The sequence below is a fragment of the Otolemur garnettii genome, unplaced genomic scaffold (genome assembly GCF_000181295.1).
Source record: "Otolemur garnettii isolate 467f Iridium unplaced genomic scaffold, OtoGar3 scaffold00024, whole genome shotgun sequence".
NCBI classification, from domain to species: Eukaryota; Metazoa; Chordata; class Mammalia; order Primates; family Galagidae; genus Otolemur; species Otolemur garnettii.
In genome coordinates, this window is record NW_003852419.1 from 13,097,671 (window position 1) to 13,117,674 (window position 20,004).

Here is a 20,004-nt window from a genome sequence, read left to right on the forward strand (position 1 = left end):
AAAAAAAAGACAAGACCAAAAACATACAGTAAATAATTAAGTTGAATTAATGAATGAATGTATACCATAAGCATAATAATTGATTAGACCTCACTGAGACATATAGACAGCTACATATTACCTATGGTGATCAAAGATTTCCCTACTGATGCTTCATGGTGGGGTGGCAATACAAAAAGGTAACATGCAAGGTCCTAGGTATCTGTGGCAAATACTAAAATGAGATTTTTGGCCGGGAATGGTGGCATACACCTATAATCCTAGCACTCTGGGAAGCGGAGGCAGGTGTTTTGCCTGAGCTCACAGGCTCGAGACCAGCCTGAGCAAGAGTGAGACCCTGTCTCTAAAAATAGCTGGTGATTAGCTGACAATCAATGTATTAATAAAGAAAATATGATGTGTCTACACAACGGAATAGTATTCGTCCATGAAAACAAATGAAATCTTGTCAGCTGCAGCAACATAGATAGAACAGTAGGTCCTTACATTAAGAAAAATAAGCCAGAAAGACAAATACCACATATTCTCACTCATGTAGGAGCTAAAAATGTCAATGGCATAGAGCTAGAGAGTGGAATGGCAGCTACCAGAGGCTGGAAGGTAGGGTGAAGAGGGAATGATTAATGGGTACATACATACTGTTAGATAGAAGGAATAAGTTCTAATGTTCCACAGCACCGTAGGGGTGATTACAGCTAACAGTGATTTACTGTGTATTTTTGTAGTGTCTAATTTCTGTTGTAAAATAGAAGAGGAGGTTTGAAATGTTCTCGACATAAAGAAATGATAAATGTTTGAGGTAATATACATATCCTATATACCTTGATTTGCTCATTATACATTGTATACAGGTATCAAAATATTATGTACTCCTCAAATATGAACAACTATTACTACATATGTATAAATAAAAAAACTTAACTAGTTGAAAAAAGGGAGAAATGATGAGAGAAAATAGGAGAAACAAGCATTTGAGTGATGGATACCATAACTAACTGCATGATTCTGTTGGGCAATTTACTTATTGCTCTGCTGCCTTATTTATTATTATTATTTTACTGTAAAAAGAAATATACCACAGTTAGTTCTACTTTTAAAATTCTAAGTCCAAATTACGGACAGTACTACAATGAGACAGGATATACGTTGTATGTAAGGCATAATACAGAACTGAAATATAAAATATTTATTACCTCTCATTTTCAACACAAAGTTTCTTGTACTCTGCAGCTACCATCTCATGGTTTTTATTTTCAAGCAGCATTTTTTCTTGTTCTATTTTGAGCATCTTTTCCAAATCCTCCAACTGTCCTTTCTGTTTTAGTAACTGATTATAACTAGGGGGAAAAAAGGTATTTAGTGTACATAATTTCCAAAAAAGAAAATAATTTTAGAAATGAAGGAAATAAGAGTAACTTATTAATAAGTACTACACAAAATACATGCAAATTTATAGACATTTCCTAGATAAATTACCTATTACCTATATTTAACATATAACATTTATTAAACTCCTCAAAGAAAATTGAGTTTAAATTCACAGCACAACAAATATAATAAATTACCGGTCTTCGAGATCTTTATGTTCCACCTCAAGATTTTTGTGGGCAGACTTTAGAGTTCCATGTTTAGAGATAAGAGATTCATATTCTGAAGCCTGCCGTTCATGAAGAAGTTCCAGCTTTTCATGATCTTTGATCAGAGAATCATAGAGAGATTTTAGCTCTTCTCGTTCTTTGATTACAGATTCATTTTCATTTTCTAAGGAAGACTGCTGGATTAAGAGCTGTGCATTCTGGTTCATAAGTGAGGTACTTTGGGAATTAAGGGTGGAATTTTCAACCTATAAAAATGCATGTAGTTATCAGACAAGAAAAATAGTTCATGTTCTTTTTTTAAAAAAGAAGAGATTTATAATATTAATTTAAGGATGCTGTAAATTACAGTAGATACCTTTACATTATAATTGGAAAACTTGGTTCTTAACTTTCCAAAGAATAAGGGTACCATTTAATTTTGATTTTTGGAGGTGTTGTGATATATATAACATATATCATATGTGTATATGTACATGTGCATATACTTTGGATTGAATTTATTTTAAATGAAAGTGATTAGCAACTATTTGTATTCCACTTATGAAAGGGTACAGAATTTGAAATGCTAGTTTACAATTACTAGAATTTAGGAGTTGACAGAATTAAAAAATTACTTTTGTTAATTTCTCACAAGTCTAAAGTAATATTTCCTTTATCACTTGGAAAAGAATACAGAAAAAACTTTTAGATTCAGAGAGGGAACTTCTTTTGTTCCTTAGGAGGTTTCACAGAGTTGTACTGTTTGAAAAGATACTGGTAGGTGATGTTAAGTGAAAGATAGACCCTTTGAACTAAGGACAAATTTAAAAACAAAATTCCCATGTTGTCTTTTTTTTTGGCGGGGAGGGGAAGACAAAGTCTTACTATGTTGCCCTCTCAGTAGAGTGCCGTGGTGTCACAGCTCACAACAATCTTGAATTCCTGGGCTTAAGTGATTCTCTTGCCTCAGCCTCTCGAGTATCTGGGACTACAGGCACCTGCCACAATGCCCAGCTATTTGTTGTTGTTGTCATTGTTGTTTAGCAGGCCTGGGCGGGTTTCGAACCTGCCAGCCTTGGTGTATGTAGCTGGCGCCTTAACCACTGAGCTACAGGCACCAAGTCTGTTGTCTTTTTTTTTTTTTTTGTTATTTCTTTTCTTCTGCTAGTTTGGGATGGATTGTTCCTCCTTTTCCATTTCTTTAAGATGATTCATTAGACTGTTGATGTGTTCTCTTTCTGTTTTTAAATGTAAGCATCAAATGTGATAAATTTCCCTCTTAAGTTGTCTTGTTTTTTAATAACTAAACTGATAAGAAAGGCCACAAAGTAAATATAAATTATCTTTGCTCATTTATATTTGGGTGAATTTTTTTTGCAGTTTTTGGCCGGGGCTGGATTTGAACCCGCCACCTTCAGCATATGAGGCTGGTGCCCTACTCCTTTGAGCTGCCCTATATTTGAGTGAATTTATTAATTAATATCTAGAGGCTCTGACATTTTAGAAAGTGCTGATGTGTGAAAGTTTGGCATGGCGCTAAATTTAAAAACGTTTAATTTATCTTCAATGAATTAATTGTTAAATTCAATAAGAAACAATGTTCCCCATGTTTAGTTTCCCTTATTTTAATAACATAATTCAAGAAATCAGCAGCATATCACCAAAATAATACATTACAACCTGAAGCTTGGCATTCTGTGTTTGGAGAGTGGTATTCTGTTCCTGCAGGGACACTGTCTGCCTCTGAAGTGCAAGAATTTGAGCCTGCAAATTACTGTTCTGTGTCTCAAGTTGTTTCAGTTGAGTTTTCAATGCTTGCTTCTCTGCTTGCAGTGTAGCATTCTTGATAAAAGAAAAAAATCCACACATATTAAAAATAAAAGCAACATCAGATTTCTGTAATAGCATGAAATTTTGTATAATGAGCACTTACTACTATCATGATCCAAAAGAAATCCAACAATCTTAAAAGAGAAAAACCCCAAAATTCCCCCTCTGTCCTAAATTGTAAACAGACATTTAATCTAAGAAAAAGAAGGCAATAATACTAAAATCTTAATATAATATTGTGCCTGTGTCCCATCTGCCTTACAATATACTAAAAACAGAATATTCCTTTCTAAATGTATTTGTTAACCCAAGAACTAGGATGGAGTTGCTAGTTGTATGGTTTTAATACTGCTCAAAGCATCCAGAGTGCCCACAATAAGTGAGGCTATGTCCAGGTAAGGAGGTGTGCCAAAGGCAAATGTACACATAGGTGAGTGGTGTTCTCAGGGATAGTAGGAAAACCAATATTTGAAGGACAAGGTTTAGAAGAACCATCTTAACCATCTGTTTAAAAAATATATTCCATAATCAACCTAACAGATGTTACACATTTTCTTTAGTTATTTTAGTTTATATCCTTTAGTATTTTAGTGGCATACAATTCTTTACTATTTTAGTGGTAAAAATACTCATTAACATTTTATTCAACTACAGGACTTCTGGAGCATATCCAAACAAAACACACCATTCTCAATTTTTCCAGTATATATGGCCATATTTCTATTTTTATAGTGAAAAGGTAAATTACTATGCAGACCATATTTAATGTGATAGATATTAAAAATATTTGTCATAGATATAATTTTAGTATTGTTTCTAAATAAAATTTCATGAAAAATCAATTAGTATCAATGAGTATAAACAAAGAACGTTCCCCAAAACAGAAATAAAACTATAACACATAGTATACAAAAGGGTGTAATTGGTCTATGCAAAAAAGTTACAAGTAAATCATAACAGATCATTTTTATCACATTTCTATAGAAAATAACATTCACTTTGTTGGCTTTCATGTTATACCTACAATATGCCACTGTGTAAAAGGCAGGTAATGCGCTTTGACCCACATATTATACCACAAAATCAAAGCCGAAGAAGCAAAATTCTTTAAGATGTGTCTTTATACTTGTGTGTAATACTTCTCTTTTGTTCAGCTGTTCAAATAAAAAGGATGAAAAAATTTAAGCTGGCGGGAGCACCCATAGCTCAGTGGGTAGGGTGCCAGCCACATACACTGAGGCTGGCGAGTTTAAAACCAGCCCAGGCCAGCTAAACAACAATGACCACTATAACAAAAAAATAGCTGGGCATTATAGCGGGTGCCTGTAGTCCCAGCTACTTGGAGGCTGAGGCAAGAGGCTCACTTAAGCCCAAGAGTTTGAGGTTGCTCTGAGCTGTGATGCCAAGGCACTCTAACAAGGGCGACATAGTGACACAAATTCTGTCTCAAAAAAAAGAAAAGAGAATTTAAGCTGGAAAAAATAATATGTTTATGGATTATGATATATTTATGTACCATTTGGAAACAAAGAAGTGAAAAAATTTTCACTTACATATGTGAAATACCATTGTAGGTTAAGACTTTAGAAACTAAATCATACAAACTCAACTGATCAGGTATTTCTAGGAATAAGAAAAACTCCTCTAGTACTTAATGAATGTAAGAGTTAGCTGAAAGGGTATCTCAGAGCAGGAAAAAACTTACAATGGGAAAGAAAGAACTGAGTAAATATAATACTGGCAAATAAAAATACCAGTCTATCATAGGACTAAGTTTGTTTATAACCCTTTTATCTAAAATGACTAACATGACAAACAAGTAATTTTTTTTCTAATGGAAATTTATTAAGGAAGTCAATGGGGAAAAGAGATTTACCTTATAGAACTTTATGTATAAACAGTTCAATTTTCTAAAATGTAATTATGAATATAAGTGACAAAAGTATGTGTGTGTGTGTATATATATGTATAAATAGGTTTTTATAAATAGCCAATAAATATGTGAAAGATGCATAACACCGGCTCGGCACCTGTGGCTCAAGCGGCTAAGGCGCCAGCCACATACACCCAAGGTGGCGGGTTCGAATCCAGCCCAGCCCACCAAACAACAATAATGGCTGCAACCAAAGAATAGCCGGGCGTTGTGGCGGGTGCCTGTGGTCCCAGCTACTTGGGAGGCTGAGGCAGGAAACTTGCTTGAGCCCAGGAGTTGGAGGTTGCTGTGAGCTGTGAAGCCATAGCACTCTACCCAGGGGCTCAGCTTGAGGCTCTATCTCAAAAAAAAAAAAAAAAAAAAAAAAAAAGATGCGTAACACCTCACTCATAATTTAAAACATGCAAATTAAAACATTTTCTCCTATGGGTTTCTTATACCCTCAATGAATCCCCAACAATAAAGACAAAATAAAACATATTTTCTCCTGTCACTATAACAAAAATTAAAATGTTAACCTGGAAAGGCAGGTATACTCTATTAGTAGAAATGAAAATTGATATGATTTTGGGGGGGGCTAATACCAAAATAAAAATCCATTAAAATTAAACACACACATACACAGACACATAGGATGTACATATATCCTTTGGTTTATTTAGCAATTCCACTGTCAGGAATTTAGAACCTTAGGAACATGTTCAAAGATAGATTTTCATTGCATAAAAACCTAAAAACAGCCTAAATGTCCAGAAATGTGGGATTTGTTTAAGTAAATTATGGGAACAATATTAATATGTAGTCATTAAACAAATGAGATACATCCATATCTGCTAAAATAGAGATATCCAAGACAACATAACTGAAAAATACAAACAGGAATTTTATATAGCATTAACTCCACAGGTAAAAATCTGTCAATGAAACATATGCAGGGTTTTGGGCGGACTAGAAGGGGAAGGGGAAGGCCAAATATAAAGATACTCTATAATCTAGGTGATAGATGATAGTATTTTTTTATTTTTTTTTGAGACAGAGTCTCACTATGTTGCCCCTGGCAGAGTGCCATGGCATCATACCTCACAGCAACCTCAAACTTTTGGGCTTAAGTGATTCTCTTGCCTCAGCCTCCCAAGTAGCTGGGACTACAAGCACCCACAGCAGCCCCCAGCTATTTTTTGTTGCAGTTGTCATTGTTGTTTTTAGCAGGCTCGGGCCAGGTTTAAACCCACCAGCCCTGGTGTATGTGGCCAGAGGCCTAGCCACTGAGCTCCGGGCATGAGCCAGATGATAGTATCTTGAGTTGAGTGGTAGCAGCAGAGATGGAGAGGAGTAGGTGGGTTGGAGTTACATTTCTAAGACAGAGTTGACACAGCTTGCTGATGAACTTACATGACGTTGATAAAAAAATGTACATTACTTAGTTCTTCTGTCTTTTTTATATGTACTATAAACGAAGTCAGCCATGAAAGTATAAAATGAGCAAAATTACAAAACCAAAAGAGAAAAAATTTTTAAGATAAATATGTCTAATAATCCTTTATTTCTAAAAAACCATTCCTACTGAAAATTTAAAACCACTTACGTTTCGTTCTACTTCAATTAACCTGTCTTTAACTTTCAGAAGCTCTCTAGTGGTTTCCTGACTTTCTCTCTCCCATTTGTTATCTTCGCCAGATACTGGAGGAGAGCTCTGAATCATCCTTTCCTCATCTTGTCTTTGTTTGAGAGCTTCATAATTTTTTTTCACCTAAAATATTAATGGATAGAAAAAAAATTACCGAAGTTATATTTCTCACAATTAATTTGACTCTGCACTGGTCTGGTGAATGTGAGAGACACTTCATTTCCTAACAACTAAAAGTATATTACAAATGTCTTACCACAAAAAACAAGTGAGGTGATGGTTATGTTAATCTGTTTCATTTAAGCATTCCACATTGTACATCAAATCATCACATTGTACCTCCAAATGTATATAGTTATGATTTAATAAAAATTAAAAAACTCAATATTGACAGATAAATTAAATTTTTCTTTATAAAAAAACAAATCAAAAGCCAAAAGACTTTCTATATATCAAAACAATCAGACAGAAAAAAATAAAATAAAATGTAGTCAGCTATCATCACTCGAGTTTAAAGAAAAAAAATTAAATGTGATAAAATGTATGAAAATTACCATGATCATAATTTGTGCTTTAAAAATCCTAACCCTTTCTGTCTAGAAATATTAAGTATACTCTGCTTATGTGACATGCTCCTATAATATATATGTAATTTCAAATTTCACTGTTTATAATAAATATGGTCTGAAGAACAGATCAAGTGGAGAAGGTTGCTAAATACTAATGATTCTTCTTAGAGCTCTCTATAACCAATTTAGAAAGTTCACAGAAATCTCTAATGTCAAGAACAAGGAAAGAGTCTACAAATGTTAATAATTAGTCTTAAAGATACACCTAAATTAAAGTTGAGGAATTATCTATATGTCTGCCCTTTTAAGAAGGTATATTATCTAGAATGAACTATGTTAATAAATGACTTCTTTATTCAGATCTTCACATGGAATTACTATAATTTATCTTATAAGGAGTGAATGATTACCTTATTCAGGATTTTCTTTCTTTTCCTTTCGATACAGAGTCTCACTCTGTCAACCCTGGGGAGAGTGCCATAGCATCATCATAGTTCACGGCAACCTCAAACTCTTGGGCTTGAGCAGTCCTCTTGCTTCAGCCTCCCAAGCAGCTGGAACTACAGGCATGCGCCACCTTTCCTGGCTAGTGTTTTCTATTTTTAGTAAAGATGGGATTTTGCTCTTGCTCAGGCTGGTCTTGAACTCCTGAGCTAAAGCAATCCACCTTCCTCAGCCTCCAAGAGTGCTAGGATTACAGGCATGAGCCACCATACCTGTCCTCTTTTTTTCATATTAAATAGCGATAGGGTCTCCCTGTGTTGCCCAGACTGATCTTGAACTCCTCACTTCAAGTAACCGTCCTGCCTTGGCCTCCCAAAGTGCTGAGATTAAAAGTGTGAGCCACCATGCCTAGCCTTTTAAAGAATTTTTTAGTTTTAAGTTGATGTTCTCAAATCAGGTTGTATTCGTATCCAAACTGTCATCTAGTGGGAGGGTGACTATCATACAACTATATGAAGAGGGATGAGTGACACTGGCTATCTACTTGTATAACCTATAATCTTCTAAATAGAGTGACTCTAAATGTAACCTCTAATCATCTAGTTAGTCTGAACGTTTAATAGACTTTAAGCCCACTTCTTGTGGCATGCCAGAGACAATAAAAGGAATTAGAAGGGAGAGGGCTTGGTAAGCGCCCACTTAATGGGTACAATGTAGCATTATATGGCACACCGCACCGCCTGAGTGAAGGACTTAACTACAACTCAGATGCTAAAGCAAACCATGTAACTTAATCATACGTACTCATATTAACCTGAAATTTTAAGAAAAGGCAGAATAAACCAGAATAAGACTCTACTAATCTACCATCTACTAACCCTGCGGAATGGGCAAGTTCCTTATACTTCAATTTACTCAAAGGGAAAACAGTTGCATCTGCTTTGCTTGCTTACTTCACTGAATAATTCCAAATATCATAAGAAAACAGACCTAGAAAAGACATCCAACTTATAAGATCAAGTGCTTTCTTATACCACACATGTGATTTTCCTCTACTTGGTATGTTCACATCCATGTCTTTGTCTATCAAAATTTTACTTGACTTGTTAATAGGAAGAGAATGCCAGAGTGAAGTGTTAGTATCCCACTGAAAGATTTTCCCAATAAAATAAGCCTGCATCTTCTTCATCCTACCCCTTTAATTCTACATCTCTAACTGCATGAGGGACATTACACACATGAAATAGAATTAAATAAATTATGCCATATCCATATGACAAAGATGTGTTCAGAAATAATCTCAAAATTATGAAAATGAAGAAATAAGCTAAATATTGATAAAATGTTTAAGTTCTTCCCTAATTTACATTTTTTGTCCAAACATTTATAAAATAAATGATAATTATAACTCTTTTCAAGAAAATCACTTACCGTTTTAAGTTCTTGGCGTAATTGTTGGTTGTAATTTGTGGATTCTTCTAATCGAGCTTCTAAAGCAGCAATTTTTTCTTCTTTTATTTCAAGGGACTTCTTAAGAGTGGATTCTAATTTTGATTCCAGAAGTTTATATCTACTATCCAAGTGCAAAAATAATATAGTTCATTGTTGTAGGTCAGAAAAAAAAATTATTTTTATAACTTATAACCACAAATATTGATGCCATGAATAGATCTCAAAAGTCTTTTTTGAAAAGAAGTAAATTAAATTATTCTCTTCTTACTGCTCTACTTCCCCTTTTATTTCTAGTCATGAAGCAACAAAATCACTAAGTAAATTGAGCTCCAGATTATAGCCTAGATTGTCAAAAGCAACACTTAATACTTAAAAAATGGAATCTGGAAGATCGAAGTCCCAAAATATTCCTTTTGGTATTATAAGAATAGAATCTATAGAGAGAATGGACGGATTCATTTTATCATCAGGCACTTGCCTTTGATATTAATGTGGAAAATATTTACATAAGGAACCATGAACAGTTAACACTTAAAACTCATCAAAGACTATCTCTTCAGGATACAGAGTAATTAGAGTGAAAAAGGTAATATTATACTCATTCATGACACAGGATACTGGTGACAGCGGCAAGAGGCAGATACACGACTGTCAATATTCTAGTCACATTTTAAATGATGAAAACATGAATTGTGTTATTATTAAATCAATTTTTTTTCACAAAAAAGGACAGTCCATGGACACAATTTGAGTGTATCATAAACCAAAAATTATGATCCTTTTCTTATACCTAAGTCTCTGAAGACAAAACCAAAAAAAAACAGAAGTGTATACATGAGAAATTTCTGTATCTTCTGCGTTTTACTATAATTAATTTATATGTGTATATTTTCTGTTCAATCAGATTGTAAGTTCACTGAATACAGAGAACAAATTTCACTCATTTTGGTATTGGCTCAAGTCAGGAAACTTTTTTTTTAAACATTTACTGAGTCTGATTTTGGTTAAGTTGAATTTGTGACATCTGAGTTGCTTCTGGATATACAATAAGCAAAGAAATAAGGACCACAGGTGAGATGATGGATAGGAATGCTCATCATACAGAATGAATAAATAACAGGCCTGAAAAGATAACCCTAGAAACAACTATATTAAAAGAGATGACAGAGGAAAGGGGGCTATTAAAAGAGAAAGACAAGATTGATCACACCTGTTTACAACTCTACCACTACATTTACCTTGTTGCATTCTAATTTACCTACTTATACATTACATATATCTATATCTATATATATTTCCCTTCACTCCCCCAGATAGAGTGCAGTGGCATCATCATAGCTCACAGCAACCTCAAACTCTTAGGCTCAAGTGAGTCTCTTGCCGCAGCCTCCCAAGTAGCTGGGACTACAGGTGTCCACTATGATACCTGGCTAGGTATCATTTTCTTTTTTTCTTCTATTTTTAGTAGAGATGGAGCCTCACTCTCGCTCAGGCTGGTCTTGAACTCCTGAGGTCAAGGGATCCATTCACATTGGCCTCCCACAGTGCATGGGTTACACATGTGAGCTGCTGTGCTCAGCTATAAGAATAAGTATCTTAATAACAGTTATACCTTCAAAAACAAAAAGTTAGACTAATAATGGTATTAAGGCCATCACATGAGATTTATATAGATATATATTCCAAGCTGGAGGGCATGAACGTTGGAGGAATTTATGTTTGTGTGCTTCTATTTTCTTTGTGACGTGAAGGCTAGAAAGAAACCTGTTTTAGTGACATAAGACACTTCTTTCTTTGGCCAGGTGTGGTGGCTCACATCTGTAATCCCTAATACTCTTGGGAAGCCAAGGAGGATGGATTGTCTGAGCTCACAAGTTCAAGCCCAGCCTGAGCAAGAGTGAGACCCTGTCTGTAAAAAAATATAGCCGGGTGTTGTGGCAGGCCCCTGTAGTCCCAGCTACTCAGAGGCTGAGGCAAGAGAATAGCTTGAACCTGAGTTTGAAGTTGCTGTGAGTTATGATAACCACTGCAGTCTACCGAGGGTTACAAAGTAAGATTGTCTCAAAATGGAAAAGAAAGGACACTTCTTTCTTGATTCTCACAAAACAAACATAGTTATCAACTGCTCTCAATTCCATTTCCTAAAAGCTTTAGTTTAACATTCCTTAGCTCCATGTCTTGTGCTTTATTATGTATAAATTAATGTGTGGAATAATTAATACATTACATCTTGTCTAGACTATCATAAGAGTTTCCTACCTAGTCTCTGTGCCTCTAAATTCACCCTTTTAATCTATCCTTCATATCACTCTAAGAACTACTCAACACACTTTTGTGCTTTTATACAAATGCTTCCATCTGCATGGAATGCCCTTCCCCACTGTTTCTACCTTGCAAATCTGTATAATTCTTCAAAGTTCAGTTGAAGCATTATCACTTTTTTGAAGATTGATGATCAGCAGATAGTAAGACCTCAATTAAGACTGGCTAACTGATGAATTAAGGTTCAGAAAGAGCCACCAAACAGTATAGAGGACTCACCTAGAGCTGGGTTCATAAATTTATAATAAGGTGAATTAGGGCAGCTACATGGTTTATTCTACTTTTTCTTTTAAGAATATGCAGTTGCAGCATTTTTTACACAGAGAAAATAATAAATCTGTTTAAACAAAGAGGGGTGCAGTCTTTATATTAAAAGACAGTCAACTAAATTGGTTCTTAACTATCTGATTAATTCAAACAAAAATTTATCTTCATGAAATACCTATGTAATTCAATACTTCCTTGACTTGACCTGACTGCTAGTTTAAATGCCTCAAATTACTTCCCTTTATTATAGAACTAACCTTTAAAATATTAATCTATTCTATTTACTTTGAATATTCTCAAATTATGTTACCAAATCCCAAATAATCTGTATTAGTTTTTCCTATATACATTTAATACAGGATATAAATACTAGAACAGTAATGAGTAGATGATAAAATATTAATTGTATAATTATGAAAATTTCACTAGATTAATATCCAGTCAGCATAAAACAGTATTCTTAACTATACACAACTTCTTTTCTAGCTGGAACCATGTAGGTAACTAGATGCTAAATCATAGACTTGAAAATTAGATTAACTCAGTTTGGCAGACTATAATTACCATGAGAAAATAGAAATTTCTTTAAACCTATACTGATCATTTTTTAAATTAAAGGGTCTATGATTGCTTTCAGCCTTAGTTTTCCACATTATTTTTATGCCTTAATTGTTTCTCAGCATTTTCCTTTGTTTCATACTTTTTCTCTACATCTCCAGTCCACATTTTGCCAAATAAATAAATGGAACAAGTGTGACATTTATACATATGATTCAAATAAAAAATAACTAGATTAATTATGTATTTGAGAGAGGTAGGTTTGTTTGTTGTTAATGTCTTCTACTTTCACAGGCAATTATACCCTCTAATTTTCTGCTACCTGGGTGGCATCCTATTTTACTATTTTGTAACTGTATTTATATAATAACGTTTTAGCTTTTTGTTTTCTTTTACTGATACTAAATTGTTTTTTGTTTGTTTCTGAGACAGAGTCTCACTTTGTCCCCCTTGGTAGAGTGCCGTAGCATCACAGCTCACAGCAACCTCTAATTCCTGAGCTTAAGCGATTCTCTTGCCTCAGTCTCCCAACTAGCTGGGACTACAGGCGTCCACCACAACACCCGGCTATTTTTTTTAGAGACAAGGTCTTGCTCTAGCGAGGGTGGTCTCCAACTCGTAAGCTCAGGCAATCCACTCGCCTCGGCCTCCCACAGTGCTAGGAAGTGTGAGCCTCTGCACCCGGCCTATTAAATTGTTTTTGCTTATTACTATTTCTTTCGTTCCTTTTTTTTTTTTTTTTTGGAGAAACAGTTGCATTCTGTTACCCAGGCTAGAATGCCATAGCTTCACCCTAGCTCACAGCAACCTCAAACCCCTGGGTTTAGGTGGTCCTTCTGCCTCAGCCTCCTGAGTAGCTATAAGTACAAGTGTCCAAACACCTGGCTTGTTTTTTTGCTATTTTTAGTAGAGGCAAGGTCTTGCTCTTGCTCAGGCAGATCTCAAACTCCTGAGCTCCAGCAATCCTCCCACCTCAGCCCCCCAGAGTGCTAGGATTACAGGCATGAGCCACCATGCCCAGGCAATAGTTTTTTTTCTTACCCAACTTTTTCTATGAGAAGAAAGGAATCAGAAACAGGGTAAAATACATAAATGTTTTCTTTAGCTACTGTGGGAAGTAATTAATGTTTGAAGAAAAAATAGTTTGCCAAACAGACTTAATACTCACCTGTCATCAGTACTTTGCTCATCACATAATAGTCGCTCTTTATTTAATCCTATTTTCTCAAGCTCATGAGTTAATTTTTCAAGATCATTGTTCATCTGCTGAGTCTTCAATTTTTCACTCACCAAATCCTTATTTGTAAAAGGAATGTACAATACTTATAAGTGCCAATAGCTTAAATATCTAATAAAGTCAGATGAAATTCTAAATACATGATTTGAACCCGGAAATACAGAAATGTTATCACTGAACCTTTCCTTCATCATCAAAAAGTAGTTGAACAAAAAAATTATAATCTAACTGCAACAATTTTTTTCTTCTTTTCTTTGCTAATACTGTTTTTTTAGTAGAATGTTAAAAAATAAAAGGGAACCTCTTTACTTGTGAATACACACCTTAGATTTCAAAACTGTGGAGGGAAAAAAACATATGAACATTTACTCTTTAGTAATGAGCTAGAACTTTAGTATTTCTATGAATTTATATTGGATACAATGCTCCTCTTCCACCACAGCTGGAGTGAAAGAGGCCTAAGGTACTGGTCTGAAGAAGAGGGAACAGTCTTAGATGTTCAGGCACAAGGTATGTGTTATTCATGACTACAAGACTACAGAACAGAAGAAAAAAATTAAAAGGTCCCTCTCGATGCCTCATTAGCAAAAATGCAGACTGCTCAATGTGACCTTCTACCAGAACGCTACTTTTTAATCAAACATAAAGGGCTATCACATACCATACTGCAATAGGGATGGCAAAAAAGAGCCAGACAGACTATCTTCTGATTGGCACTAACAATGTTTCACTGCCAATCTACTCTTGTAAAAAGTTCAGAATTCTTCTCAACACACAGATCCTAAGAAACTACTAGATGTTCAGTGTTAACCTTTAAGTTTAACTCCATTTGCATTCCCGGTTTAGAAGTGAAAATTCATGGGGATTTGGAGACTGAAAGATCTGGATTTGAATCTAATAATCCATTTATTAGCTGTGTGATTCTGAGTAAATTATGTAATATTTCTGAACCTCAGTTTTCTAATCTGAAAAATAGATATAATATCTATAAAGGACTGCTTGGAAAAATTCTTTAAGCATACATAAATATAACTTAAATGAAGTTCTGAGTCCAGTACTTGGCACATAGCACTCAATAAATAATAGCTATCATGTTTCTTTTTTTTAATATTCAGTAAGAAACCTGATCAAATATTTTAATATTATTTTGAAATAATTACAATGTAGCAAGTCAGAAACCACAAGGGAATCTTATTACTACAAGTTCTGGAAAAATAAAAGTCATATACACTTTGTAGTTTAATACAAGTAGGAAACTTGCAACCTGTTTCTAGTTCTAATTCCAAAATTCTAATAAACCATGCAAAAGATAATGCAGATTGCTGATGGGTTCCAATAAAACTTCAAGAAATTTTGAGTTAAAAATGTAAAAAATACTTGCTTAAATTTAGGATAATATATTACCTCACGCAATGTAACCAAAGTTTTTATATCAATAGTTGCTCTTTTCACAAGCTCCTTATTTTCTTTCTCTAATTCTTTGAGGCGAATACAAGATTCTTTATATATACCAATTTCTTTGAATAGTGTTTTGTTTTCTTTTTCCAAATTTCCAATCTTTACATTATTTTCTTCTAATGTGGTATCTTTAATTTCTGCTTGTTGTCGGAGTCTTTTATTTTCCTTCTCCAATTGTTTCTTATCCTTTTCCAGTTGAGAAGTCTCTTGTTCTAAAGATTTATTTTCTTTTTCCAGCTGTTCTAGTCTTTTGCTTGATATTTTTAATTCTTCTAGGTTTTTTTGTAGTGTTTGATTTTCCATCTCTAAGTCTTGTAGTTCACCTTCTAATTGTTGGATTTTTTTATTGCTGTTCTCTAGAGCTTTCTGTAGCCTTTGATTTTCTGTATCTAAACCCTGGTAGCTAACTTCTAAGCGTTCTGTTTTCTTGAAAGATGCTTTCATGAGCTCCAAACCTTTCTTAAGTTGTTCTTTTTCACTTTCCAGTTCTTTGTTTTCTAGTTGTAGCTGAGCCATTTTCATGCTTGCACACTTCAAAGATTCCACATTCCTTCTCAGTTCTAAATTTTCCTCATCAAGTTGAGAATTCTCCTTTTCTAGGGATTCTAGCTGAAAAGTAAGGTTTTTAAAGCTATCCAATGTTTTTTTTAATTTTCTGTTGTCTCTTTCTAACTCTGAATTTTCTTGTTCTAAGGCTTCAATTTTTTCACAAGTGATTTTTAAATTAGTTATCTTTTTCTGTAACAATTCATTTTCTTTTTCAAGATGATGTAGCTCATTTTCAAGTTCTTCTGCTCGTTCTCCTTTTTCCTTATAATGTTCCAATTCTTTTCTAATTTGTCTCTTTTCAAATTCAATCTTGCTTAGTTTGCTACTTGTTTCTTTGATAGATTCATGAAGAATTTTATTTTCTTTTTCAATGTCTTTCACTCTTGCTTCAGCACTTATCTGAGAACGCTGCCTTAAAGAAGTTACTGTTTGATTTAGATGTTCATTTTCCTGTTCCAATATTTTAATCTAATTCAAAAAAGAAAGAAGAAAATTAAAACTATAATTAAGCAAAAACTAAGTACTGTGAATTACATAGTTTTTTTCTCTTCCAAAAATAGGAAAAGACCATAAAAAGGTGCTACATTAAAATGTCTTACTTTTATTTCTGATAAATGTTTATTGAACACCACTGTGTACACGTAGAGGACATGTACTGCCAGGTCTCTAAAGTTCATATCTTAAGAGAGTACACATTCTAAATGAATGATTAAGAGAGATGTATTCTCTATTAATCAAAATTAATCAGATTATTTATCATTACATGCTTCAAATTCAAATATAAATATAAGATGAAATACCAGCACACATTTCCTTAAGGACATAAGGTTTTACTTTCACACAGTGGGTCCTCAGTAAATACTGTATTATGTGTATATACACACACACATACAGGTGTATATGTGTGTGTATTCATTCCCCAAAAGTATTATAATTAGCAAATATAAAAATAACAAAATCACCTTTGACAGCTAACTCATCCAATGTATAGCATGGCCAAAATGACAGTTCTCATAAAAGAAGTGTGGAGGCCAGGCGCACACCTGTAATCCCCAGCACTCTGGGAGGTCGAAGCAGGTGGACTGCCTGAGCTCACAGGTTCAAGACTAGCCTGAGCCACAGCAAGACCCCATCTCTAAAAATAGCCCCATGTGTGGTGGGTGCCTATTGTCCCAGCTACTTGGGAGGCAGAAGCAAGAGAACTGCTTGAGCCCAAGAGTTTGAGGTTGCTGTGAGTTATGACGCCATGGCACTCTACCCAGGGTGACAAAGTGAGACTCTATTTAAAAAAAAAAAAAAGTGTAGATTCAGGCTTAGTTTTAGAATTTTTGTTCTTTAGCTCTAAAGAAATCTAGATTCTTATGGGTAGTCTGAGGACTATATCTGGACTATATAAAACAAATAATTTTACTACTTAAAATAAATTTCTTTTTTTCCCCCAAAGACACCCTCCTCCCTTTTCATTTAAATAAAAATTTTGAAATGGCAAGTTGCTCTATCTATCCAGTTCTCAATTATCATAGACTGAAAATAAGATGAATAATAAATATTTGAAAGAAAATCTGATAATATCCAAAAAGACTGCTGCAACCACACTTCTCCCTCCTGCAGTAGGTCAGAGTACAGCTACATTTCTCCAGCTCTACTCAAGGACTTTAGAATCTACAACCCTGCTCTAGACACCTGAAAGCACAAGTACTGAAGAATTTTATAGTAGAGGATTAAGCATACTGGAGATTTTAAAAAATTGTAAGCTTTCTCTTTAACTTTCCTAAAAAACATGGGATAGTGTTCGCTTCAACAGCACATATACTAAAATTGGAATGATACAAAGAAGATTAGCATGGCCCCTGTGCAAGGATGACAAGCAAATTCGTGAAGTGTTCCATATTTAAAAAAAAAAAGGGATAGAAAATAAGGTAAAATTATAGTTACGTTAAAATTCAAAAAATTCTAAAATACCTCCCTTAATGTTATGTGAACATTTTGTTTACACAGACTTCAAAATAACTTGTTAATTTTTAAATGCATTGCTTATTTAGTAGGAAATTAATGTACCTGTCTCTCTGAATTTTCTCTAAGTGTTTCAATTGTTTTTTCAAGCTGAGCTTTTTCCTTCATTAGATCTTTGCTTAAATTCTGACAATTCTGAAGACTTTGCTTTTCTTGAACAATCTCATTTTCAAGAATTTCAACCTAGAGAAAATTAAATAACAAAAACAGTATGTTAAATATTGTACAATAATGGAAACTTTTCAAAAGAAAAGATAATCACTGAATAAAGGATAAAGTAGTTTTAATATACATATGATAAAATTTTAAGAATTCAGTATAAGAAATTCAAGTAGCCCCCCATGCTAATTTCAGGAAGTATATAAAATTCACACATATGACGCTTTTTTTTATCCTCTACATCTTTTTAGGAAAAATTTCAATTTCTAAACACAAAGAGACACAGTAGAATTAATGGCAATGATGTGCTATAGAAGATCTATACAAATCTTACTGAAAAATTATCTTGGCTTGAGTAAATTTATAAAGTACAATTTTAATTATAATAAAGGAATTTCAATAATCTAGGAGAAAGAGAATATAAAAAGATCGAATAAAAAGGTGAGAAATGATGGTACAGTACAAGGTTAATGAGGAAGCAAGAAAAGATTTGGTCTCAGAGCCTGTTGCCCAGTGGTCAGAGTGCCCACCACATACACCAGGGCTGGAGGGTTTGAACCTAGCCTGGGCCTGCTAAACAACAATGACAACCACCACAGCAACAAAAAACAGCCAGATGTTGTGGTGGGCACCTGTAGTCCCAGCTATTTGGGAGGCTGAGGCAAGAGAATTGCTTAAGCCCAAGAATTTGAGCTTGCTGTGAGCTGTGATGCCATAGCACTCTACCGAGGATGACACAGTGAGACTCTGTCTCAGAAAAAAGTAAATAAAAAAGAAGAAGAGATTGGGCAGTGCCTGTGGCTCAGTGAGTAGGGCGCTAGCCCCATATACTTAGGATGACGGGTTCAAACCCAGCCTCGGCCTAACTAAAACAAAAAAATAGCCGAGCATTTGGTCATGGTCCCAGCTACTCGGGAGGCTGAGGCAAGAGAATTGCCTAAGTCCGGGAATTGGAGTTTGCTGCTGTGACGCCACGGCATTCTACTGAGGGCAACAAAGTGAAACTCTGTCTCTAAAAAAAAAAAAAAAGAAGAAGAAGAGATTTGATTTAAAATAAAAAGGAAAGAGAAGGGGAAATAATAGAAAAAAGGGCTGAAAAAGACTGGAGCAAATATTCATATTTAGGTTTAAATTTATTTTATATCACACATTTTAGAGATATAATAATATTGGTGGTTAAGAAGTATGAAATAGTAAGTTCAAATTAACAACATGCTGAGCTATTGATTTTCCCATTATTTTATAACATACTGAACCAAGTAATAAAAACAAGAAAGGGAGACTCTGTACAATATTCCACTTTAAATTTAAATGTTACTTAATTTACATTACTTACCATGTCATAATTAAGAACTCTTGTCTAAGCAAGCTTAATTTTTCTACTTTAACATAAAGGAAAATAATCTCCTGATATCATCTCAAAAGCATTCAGTCACAAGTCTTTTTCAATAACTCAATTCAACATTAATTTATTAATACATGTTCATAAGCTTTTAGCTCTTAATTATTAGTTAATACAGATGGAAATATAGAAATAATTGTTACATAATTAAATTTGTGTTGTTTTTTATCAATGGGATTCAAATGAGACATCCAGTTTACCAAAAACATCTTTCATACAATGAATTGATCAAAAATTGCTTGAATCACTAAGAATTTACACATTAAATTTCAAGGCTAACATCAAAATGAAACAGTATCCTACAGACTCAATTATAAGTTCTAAAGGGCCACTCCTACTTTAACACCATATGATCATCAAATGCTTATTAAGATTATTTGGTTAGGCTCAGTGCCTGTAGCACAGTGGTTAAAGCACCAGCCACATGCACCAATGCTGGTGGGTTCAAACCCAGCCCAGGCCAGCTAAACAACAATGACAACTGCAACAACAAAACAAATAGTCAGGCATTGTGGCGGGCACCTGTAGTCCCAGCTACTTGGGAGGCTGAGACAAGAAAATCACTTAAGCCCAAGAGTTTGAGCTTGCTATGATCTGTGACACCACA

The 20,004-nt window shown here is 34.3% G+C and overlaps 1 protein-coding gene and 1 non-coding gene across 13 annotated transcripts in view; one reads left to right on the plus strand and one right to left on the minus strand.

Annotated features, from left to right (window-relative positions):
* The window catches only part of CCDC88A (coiled-coil domain containing 88A), a 121,960-nt gene that overhangs the window by 23,743 nt on the left and 78,213 nt on the right, over positions 1 to 20,004 (minus strand). For 9 of the 12 annotated variants that reach the window (XM_012804042.2, XM_023512092.1, XM_012804041.2 and 6 more), the window contains exons 14-21: positions 17,882 to 18,019; positions 15,221 to 16,291; positions 13,748 to 13,875; positions 9,412 to 9,553; positions 6,926 to 7,090; positions 3,258 to 3,419; positions 1,566 to 1,843; positions 1,194 to 1,337 (exon numbers count right to left, since the gene is read on the minus strand). In XM_012804042.2, coding sequence (XP_012659496.1) covers positions 1,194 to 1,337; positions 1,566 to 1,843; positions 3,258 to 3,419; positions 6,926 to 7,090; positions 9,412 to 9,553; positions 13,748 to 13,875; positions 15,221 to 16,291; positions 17,882 to 18,019 — 2,228 coding nt within the window. The remainder of the gene's footprint in view (positions 1 to 1,193; positions 1,338 to 1,565; positions 1,844 to 3,257; positions 3,420 to 6,925; positions 7,091 to 9,411; positions 9,554 to 13,747; positions 13,876 to 15,220; positions 16,292 to 17,881; positions 18,020 to 20,004) is intronic. The other 3 variants (XM_023512091.1, XM_023512087.1, XM_023512084.1) reach the window with 1 other exon arrangement.
* On the plus strand, positions 17,612 to 17,718 carry LOC111724595. Its single transcript, XR_002772866.1, has one exon. It is a non-coding gene; the product is annotated as a U6 spliceosomal RNA (small nuclear RNA).